This window comes from Mus caroli (assembly GCF_900094665.2).
Source record: "Mus caroli chromosome 3 unlocalized genomic scaffold, CAROLI_EIJ_v1.1 3_unlocalized, whole genome shotgun sequence".
Lineage (NCBI taxonomy): Eukaryota > Metazoa > Chordata > Mammalia > Rodentia > Muridae > Mus > Mus caroli.
This window is the reverse complement of record NW_018388435.1, coordinates 212,024-221,305: the sequence shown is the minus strand read 5'-3', so window position 1 is coordinate 221,305 and position 9,282 is coordinate 212,024. Positions and strand designations below refer to the sequence as shown.

General features: G+C 44.9%; 1 protein-coding gene across 2 annotated transcripts; it reads left to right on the top strand.

Annotated features, from left to right (window-relative positions):
* The first annotated feature begins 1,231 nt into the window (after positions 1-1,231).
* On the top strand, positions 1,232-7,069 carry Pfn2 (profilin 2). 2 transcript variants are annotated; one of them, XM_021154152.2, is made up of 4 exons: positions 1,238-1,639; positions 3,614-3,806; positions 5,653-5,764; positions 5,919-7,066. In XM_021154152.2, the coding sequence occupies exons 1-3, from the start codon at positions 1,508-1,510 to the stop codon at positions 5,748-5,750; spliced, it is 423 nt and encodes a 140-aa protein (XP_021009811.1). In that variant the 5' UTR covers positions 1,238-1,507; the 3' UTR covers positions 5,751-5,764; positions 5,919-7,066. The 2 variants fall into 2 exon arrangements, with proteins under 2 accessions (XP_029329582.1, XP_021009811.1); XM_029473722.1 differs by having other exon boundaries at positions 1,232-1,639; positions 5,653-7,069.
* Positions 7,070-9,282: the final 2,213 nt, after the last annotated feature.

Here is a 9,282-nt window from a genome sequence, read left to right as displayed (position 1 = left end):
ACGCTAGGACATTAGTTTTCTTTTTAAAAGTCAAATAAATAAATAAATAAAAGTTCAGTGATGCTATTATAAAATTGTCAGTGTACCCCACAACTTTAAAATTGACAACAGCTTGCAATCTATTGAAGCTTTCTTTCCCTTAATAGGCAGGTCAAATTTGTCATCCATCTAAAACTAATCATCGCTGGGGAACATCTGATGCTGGGTCTAGACCCAACACATAAAATTAATAAAGATGTAGGTGAATGTTCAGAGACTCTTAAACCATTTCCCACCCTGTCTTATACAAGTCTTCCTCAGATCTAGATTCTGAACTATTTTCACCATCTAGTACAGTGGGCCTCAACCTGTGGGCCTCAAACCCTTTGGGGTCACATATCAGATATCCTCCACATCAGATATTTACAGTATGATTCATAACTAACAGAATGTCAGTTATGAAATAGAAACAAAATAATTTAAGGTTGGGGTCAGCACAGCATGAGTAACTATCACGGGGTCACATTAGGAAGTTTGAGAATCACTGGTCTAGTTTAATGATTCCTTTTCTAGCTTGATTATTCTTTGTATTTCTTGGATGTATTTAACGCACACTAACTTTTCCAGTTACCAGGTGCACATAGGGCCTGTTTTGTTTAGAATTTCTGGACGACTGAGCCACACTCATGATGAGCCGCACTGGGTTCAGGGCAAAAGCTCCACCGAACCTGGAGTTCCTTGTACTCAAAGGAGGCAACAAAGAGCATAGAGCTGCGCTCCAATGCCACTGCTCTGATTTCAGGAGCGTGCAGGCGCAGCTGGCCAAGGTCTTCTAAGAGACACCTCCCCAAGTGTGGGCCATCCGTACTGGCCGCTCCCACTACAAAGAGTAAACCCTCCGCATCCCATCACCAGGGCAACCCTGCCACCGGACACCGATGCTGTCAATACCGCGTCCCCGAGCGGGCGCTTGAGAAGTGAGCGCGGCCGCTGGGCGCCCAGAGCTCCGGCACCCCACGGCGCCCACTCAAGCTGCTTCGCCTCCTAGCCGGTGGTGAGGCCTCCGCCGCCGCGCCCCAGCCGCACGCCCGCTCGCCTCCCGCACGTGTGGGCCGTGATTGTCCCCGGCGGTATCCCTCCGCGCCCCCGCCTCGGCTCCCCCGCCCTCCCGGGGACCCTCGCCGGCTGCGCTGCGGAAGGATCGCACGCACGCGCGCGCACATCCCGCCGGCCGCGGAGAGCCGAGGGAGCTGCAGCGGTGTGAGACGGCCGTCACCAGCCCTGCTGCCAGCGTCGCTCCGCCGCCGGCTCCTGAGCCCCGCGGCCGCGGCCGCCCGGCGCTCCCCGCTGCGGGTCCTGTCACCGCCCGCCGCAGTTCCCCGGAGAGGGGCGGTCGGTGCCTGCGCAGAGCCGCCTCCTCCCCGCCCCCGCCCCGCCTCCACCGCCGCCGCCGCCGCCGCCGCCGCCGCCGCTGCCGCTGCTGCGCCTCTGCTCCTGCCGTCCCCGCTGCAGTGCGAAGGGCTCGAAGATGGCCGGTTGGCAGAGCTACGTGGATAACCTGATGTGCGATGGCTGCTGCCAGGAGGCCGCCATTGTCGGCTACTGCGACGCCAAATACGTCTGGGCAGCCACGGCCGGGGGCGTCTTCCAGAGCATCACGGTGAGGCCCGGGGGCGCCAAGCCGGCAGGTGTGCGGCGGGCCTCTGAGAAGGGGACGCCCGCCCGCGAGGAAGGGATGCGGCTAGGGCTGAAGGGAAGGGTACCGCCGGCTGAGGAAGGGGATGCAGCCGGAGCCCCGTTGCCGGCAGCTGAGCCTGGGGATGCTGCCCGAGGCCGCGCGGGGGCGGGGCGGCCGGACTCTTCGCCCCGGCGGCGCCCGGGCTTGCGGCTGCCAGGGTGGAGGAGGGGATGTCTCCCCGGGAGGCCCCTCGGCGTTCGGGGAGCCCTGCGGGCTGCAGTGCGGGTCCCCGGGTGTGGGCGGGGGGAATCTGGGCGGCAGGCTGGCCCTGGATCTGGTTCGGTTGTGAGCGCGGGATGTGGGAGGCGGCAGTGGCCGGATCCCGAGAATTAAAGGAGTGACTTTGCGTAGGCTTGCGGGTGTCCAGGCCGCCTAGGCTGGAGAGAAAGGTACGCGGACCACGTAGGTGGAATGGTGAATCTACTTCAGCTTGTGGCTCTATAGTTTTTTTTTTTTTTTCCTCCAAGATGGCGAACTGCCATTGATTTCTCTTCTCCACCTATAGAGATTCATCGATATACTGTTATCCCCAGTTACGCAACATAGCTCCAAAAAGGGGATGATTTAAGGGTGATTAAAAAAAAAAATCTGGGGAGTCGCTGGAGGGGGGTGACACTTCTCCAAGTCACTCCCTCTTTAGTGATGGTAGTAAAAGAACTAATACCGATTTATGCTTCACGGTGCCTCATTTTCATGTGACTTGATGGCTTTTGACTCGGTTGCCACACATTTGGAGAATATTCGTCAACCAGTCTCCAGCACTGCTTATTGTTATGCTTGTTTCTATGCAAAGCTCTTTAAGATTTTGACACCAGTATCAAGTACAGGACCATTCCCTTAATTTCTTTGCTCCCCACTCCCACTCCCTCCCCCACCACATAGCAGAATTCAAGTCCCATATCACAGGTGCTCAGCATTTTACTACTTAATGTGGTTTGACAAATTAGTGTGGATTCAGTCTGTGACAGGAGTGCTTCAAGATCTCCTGTCCCCATGTGGGAGGCCACAGTTCCTATAGCGAATTGACATTTGGTGATTAACTTTTTTTTCTGCAGTCTTGTCTTTGTGTGTGAGTTCCCGCTGTCTGGCTTAAGAAGATTGCGGGAGTATGCTTGGAAATGGCTGGGGCCTGCTATGACTCTGCAGTTCTGATGGGGGCGACGCCTTCCTTCTTATTCATGGAATGTTAGAATGAACAGATTCTCTTTTCCGGTTCTGGTGGCTACCTCACTTTCTTTACCAATGCCCCTCCATTTTCTCTCTGATTTTGCTGTTGCTACCGCAGTGCTGTAGACAGAATCACTCTGCATTTGTCCAGAAGGAAAGCAGGTTATTGAATGGAAGGGCAAGGCAAGTTGGAGAGAAAAGAGTGGTGGCTAGAAAAGTAGGAGGGAAATATGAATTTGGAGATGTCCCACAGTCTGTGGTGACTGAGGTCCATACTACCAGGGACATTTCAAGCCGCTTGAAACAGAGATGTAAGCAGGCCCATCTGGGTCGACTTTACCCAACTTTAAATTTGATGCAACATGACTAATGTGGCAAAATATGATAGTCAAGCTGTTGTATACAAGAGATTATAGCTGAATCTTTACAATTACATAAGCACCTTCAAGTGGCACCTGACTTGATATAGTTTATAAATAACTCATTTTCAGTTTGCACCCAGTGTCAACTGCCAACTATTTAGGGAGACTCTTTGTATGGTTGATATACACTGGCTTTTAGTTAGCAGGCCTCACTGTTCATTACAAAAGCAAACTAATGTGTAAATCATGTAACCACGCAGGAATAGGTAATAATAAAAATAGCTATCTTGATTTTACATTAGCACACAGTTTGTTGTATCAGATTATGATTAACTGTAATTTTTTCTTCTTTGTTTTGGGTGGCCAGCCAGTAGAAATAGATATGATTGTAGGAAAAGACCGGGAAGGTTTCTTTACCAACGGGTTGACTCTTGGAGCAAAGAAGTGTTCTGTGATCAGAGATAGTCTATACGTTGATGGTGACTGCACAATGGATATCCGGACAAAGAGTCAAGGTGGGGAGCCAACATACAACGTTGCTGTTGGCAGAGCCGGGAGAGGTGAGCAGGCTATTTTTTTTGTGTTGTTGTTGTTGTTTTGTTTTGTTTAAAAGGTGCATGCCACATTACAACTAGGGTTTCTTTAATGGCTTAAATTGAAAATTGGTTCATAATGGCTATTAAGGTGGTTTTTGTGAACTGCTCAGCACTGAAAGGTGGCACTGCTTTCAGCCTGTCTACTTTAGAGTGGTGCCTGTGCAGCCTCATCTGACCGCTCTAAATTATGGCAGCTTTGGTAAAGCTAACAATGAAGAGGCGCCCAGTCCACCGCGTTATGGTGCTGTGGGAGAGATGGTTGTTAGTCCGTTCCAGCCACGCAGTTATCTTTGTGTCTCATTAGTCTTTCCTTGGAGATCTTTCCTTGATGTTTGCTTAGGTTTGAAATCAATTCCCTGCTCATCATTAGAAAAGAAAGAAAGGAAGGAAAAAAAGATCACATTGTTTTATTTTTTTACCAGGAACATTTCTGAAGAAGAGAGATAGGCCAAAGTTTTAGAGTACACGTTCCATTTACTGAAATATTTCCAAAGAATGAGATATCAGTTTGAAAAGTAGGAAACTACACGCAGTTTAAGAACTTGGCCCACAAACTCTCGTACCAGTTTCCAGACTTGATAATAAAAGCTCTGGTTTCAATATGGCATAAGGAACTGTCATATTCCATAGAGAACCTTTGACATTGACGTTTACTCCGACATCTCACTGACACACAAATACATATATGTATTAACTGTATAACTGCCTCATTTGGCAAAGTCAGCACATAGAACAGTTCTATAGTGTGAAATCACAAGAGCCTACAGTGAGTTATAATTTAATGCTGTGGGTGTCTGAAGTGTGATTTGTTTCAGAAACAAATCACACAAAACAAGATAACTTTAAAACAGACAAATCTTAAGTTTTTGCTGCTTCTAGATACGTAAGATGCTAGGGTTGAAAAAAAAATGCATCCGCTGAAGGGCTGGAGAAATGTCTTAGTGCAATAAGAGCCATGACTGAGGTTCTGTTCCCAGCACCCACCCTGCAGCAGCTTACAACTGTGTAGCTACAGTCCTGGGGCTCCAATGCCCTCTTCTGGACTCCAAGGACACCAGGCACACATGCAGTATATAGATATGCATGACAAAAACACAAATATGCATTTTTTTTTTTAAAAAATCAACACTTGAGGCCAAATGAATTGAAACTTTTTTTATCATAGAACACTGCTGACACCTAGTGGCAGTAAGTATATTTGACACACACCTGTACATATAGTTCAGTTCACAAATTAGGTGCTAGAAATAGTAAACAGGTTTTGTGATTTTTTTTTTTAAGATCGGAAAGAATTAGCAAAGGGAAGTATCTGTATAAGACAGATACCACTAGTGTAGAGTTTTGTGACTGGCAGTAACATTTCTGTTTAAATTTGGTTTTCATTTTCCTCTGGAAGTTATAGGCATGACTCTCATTTATAGTCACACGTATAGGACAATAGCTTGTATTTATCATGCATGTTGCATTTGGGGAGAGTTTGTAAATGAAAAATATGAAAGTTTTTAAAGTATATTGTAGGAGATGAGTAGCATGATATCAGCCAGACTATTTCTCCCTAGGATGCAAGGTAAACGGTCACTTTCCTCCTAGCTCTCATAAAGACCCCTTTATGGAAATTAGCTGTTGTACAGTGGGGTTTCCTACGTGCATCCAGTAGTGTGCTGCTTTTAGTTTATTTACATAGTGGATTTCAGTGTTTAACAGTTCATGGAAAACTAACTTAATGTTAATTTATTAATCTGTCAGCGTAAACTTAGGTGATTTCTTGATTAACACTTCTTTTGAAACACTTTTCTCCTTTTTCTTTCAGTCTTGGTCTTTGTAATGGGAAAAGAAGGGGTCCATGGAGGCGGACTGAATAAGAAGGCATACTCAATGGCCAAATACTTGAGAGACTCTGGGTTCTAGCTGCTCGGCAGACTGTTAAGTATTAGGGGAAATTGCTCTGACATTTTCCTAGCTGTAAGCTTAAGTCTCCTTTGTATCCCTCTGTTGGTGGGGAAAGGTGTCTTTCTTTCTGCCCCTTCCCCTTAAATAATTGTGTTCATTTTTGTTTTGTTTCCTTGTGTACTCCAGCATTGGTTATAGTCATGGGAAAGGAAGGTGTCCACGCAGGCACAATTAACAAGAGAACATGAACTCGCTTTATACCTGAAGAGGTCTGTAACCAACCTGTATCTGGCATCATAATTGCAGCACAATAATGATTTGCATGATATCTTGAAATTGGGGGAAGGGGGCATGCCAAGTTGGGCATCACTTCGTCTTAGCAATTAGTGGACTACTGATTACTAAAATAAGTTAATATTAAGCAAGGTGCCGGTGTACAATCTCTAATTTGATCAGTGTCTTTTCAGCACTTTGGAGCATTTCCTTGGCTCATCTAGTCTTCCTTCTGTAGCGCATGGTTGGGAGGAGCAAGTGCATGCCTCTGTACGTCAGCCTTTCTCATCCCCTCCCTACCAACGTGAGCTGTTGGGTTTGCTTCCGTTCTCTTCTGTGTAGTGCCTGGTTTATTTAACTAATTAATACCTCCTCCGTTGATGAGCTATTGAGAGTTGCAGTGTTTTACTTTTAATACAGTGACTGCACTTGGGACACACTATTTGTAGTGTCTATAGGACATGAAGCGTGCAGCTTGGAGAGCAAAGGCACTTCCTCCCATGACCTTACTACAGCAACCATACCGATCCAATTCCCAGGGACATTCTGTCATTGCAGGAGCTCAGACTTGTCTTTTCTTTGCACACCAGCTGTACTCTCGAGTAAAATGTAAAGGCTGCCATTATGAATATTAGGTATCCCAACATAACCATCTGGAGTGTGTCCAGTTTATTTTTCATAGGACCAATTTTTATTTGCAGCTTAGGTTTTTATATGAAGTTGCATTATTGTGGACTTGGCTGTCTTGTGATGTATTTTTTTCATATGTATCCTGTGCCATACTATTGTTAAAATGAACTGTTGCTATTGTGAGATGGATTTTCTTTCGAATGGCACTACCTTAGGGACATTCTAGTATTTGCTTCTATTGTTTGGGCATTGTGGATAATGTACAGATTTAAAAACAAATCTTGTTGCTGATTTGTCCATTTCTTTCCCTGCACTTTGTTACATCCGGGATACAGTCTAACTCATCTGACTTAATATGCATTTAAAAAAATGCCATAACTATTAAACACCTTGTTTACAGACAGATGAAATAAATTTATTCCAACCAAATACTCTATTCGACTCCTGTTTTTATTATAAATTATAAATTTTTGGCTTTGTTGTTATTGTTGATCTTGGAGGGTGGAGGGGAGGTATTTGCTGTGTAGTCCTTGTTGGCCTTTAACTCAAACTACTCCTGCCTAAGCCTTCATAGGCAGCTTTACCTGACAAGGGACTCTGAGGGAAAGACCAGACTCATCTGCAAGCACATGAAAGGCCCTACAAATTTCTTTTCACTAAGCTTTGGCCTACTAAATGTGGCTTTTGTGCCCTCATTCTATGATCATCCTCAGACTTAATGTGAAGAAAACTAACCTGCTAGGGAATAAATATATCACGTTGGCTTCTCGATGAGAACTCAGTCTCATAAGCACGAGGCCCCACTGGCAAGAATAGTTTCTGGCAAGAAGACTCCATTATGGAGGGTTCTTCTGGACTGAAGTGTCAGTGACTGAAGTGTCTGGAGTCTGTGTTGGCAGCCTGACGTCGGCCAGGCAGTCTCATAAAAGACCAGAGGCCATTCCTCAGTCAGCTCTCAGGAGACTCTGATGCTGATGCATTTTCTGGCTTTCAGAGTAATGTGTTGAACACAGCTAAATATTTTAATCTAACAGTCTTTTTAGTCAATAAGTTCAAGACTATTGAGGCAAACCTTTACTGCAAATTATCCAGCAGAAACCTAGCAGTAGGTGCTCCGGTTATCCTCAGTGAAACGGAGGAGCTGGTAACATGGACATAGCCCCAGGTCACACCTTACAAGTGCAGAGTCCACAGGCCAGGGAGTCAGGGTTTAGAAATAAGCAGTGTGTCTTGTATTTGTTGACCTGCATTACTACCCTTGAGAAAGATTAGGCTAGGGATTAATCTCTTCCATACTTAAAATATACTGCACATAATGAATTTTCCCTTTTCAAGTTGCTAGGCAGTAATTTTGAATTAAATTTACACATAAGATGTAAAATATTTAGAAGATAGAAAACTGGGTCTACTTTGGTTCATTAAGAAACCCAAGACTTTACAGAACAGTTAAAACCTGGTATCAGTCTTTGTTAAGAATAAAGGTGGACAAATGAAAATTTAGAGATAATGTGATGATTTGAGGTTTTTGAGCAATTATTCCCATCTGAGTTGTAGTAAACCACATTGTGAAACCCTTAACATCCACCAAGAAATTGCAATGTCTGTTGAACATGTAGTAGAGAGTGATTGTCACGCTGAATAGTAAAAGGTTAAGTCATTGGTTCCTGCTCACAATTTCAAAAGAAAATATACTTAGGGAAACATGTGGGATGACATATGTGTGTGTGAGCCTAGTATATATGTTCTTAGTTCTGAGAATTTAACATAAGGAAATGGAGCTATACAAATTTGTATATCAAAATGCCCATCACACTTAACAGTTAATCAAACTTCAAAACATAAGGTTGAGTATGTTGCCTGGACAGAATAGTTATAAAAGAATGACAGGTTCTACATGGATATGCTACATTGTGTGTGTGTGTGTTACACTTATACTTTGAAGGCAGAAAGTCCAGGTACAGTTATCCTTGGACTAAGTTTCTAGGTGACTATCTTGATTTCCAGTATTTTGTGTTTATTATTAGAATTTTAAATTAGACTCTTAAATAGAAAGTGGATTTTAATTTTATTTACTGCCATATTTTAAGAGCTTATAACTTGATAGGAGCAGATGCAGAGACACATAGCCAAAAACTAGGCAGAGCCAGAGGAACCCAACACAAGGAGGATGTGGGGCTATAGGAGCCAGATGGTTCTAGGACACCACTAGAACACAGCCCACAGAACCAACCAAGCAGAGCTCATAGGAACTCAGAGACTGAAACAACAGTCACAGGCCCTGTATGGGTCTGAGTTAGGTCCTCTGCATATATTTTCTGGTTTGTGTAGATTGATGTTCTTATAGGAATATTCAGTGGGAGGAAGCTGTCTCTGACTCTCTCGCCAGCTCTTGGGACCCTTTTCCTCACACTGGGTTGCCTTGTCCAGCCTTGATATGAGGATAAGTGCCTAGTTTTATTGTAACTTGCTTGTAATGCTGTCTTTGATATCCCTGGGAGGCCTGCACTTTTTTGGAAGGGAAATGGAGGAGGAGTGGATCTGGGGAAAGTGGGGGGTAGTGGGAAGGGCTGGGAGGAGGGAGGGAGGGAAGCTGCAGTAGTAATGTGATGGATGAGAGACAAATAAAAGGGGAAAAAGAAAAAGGTTA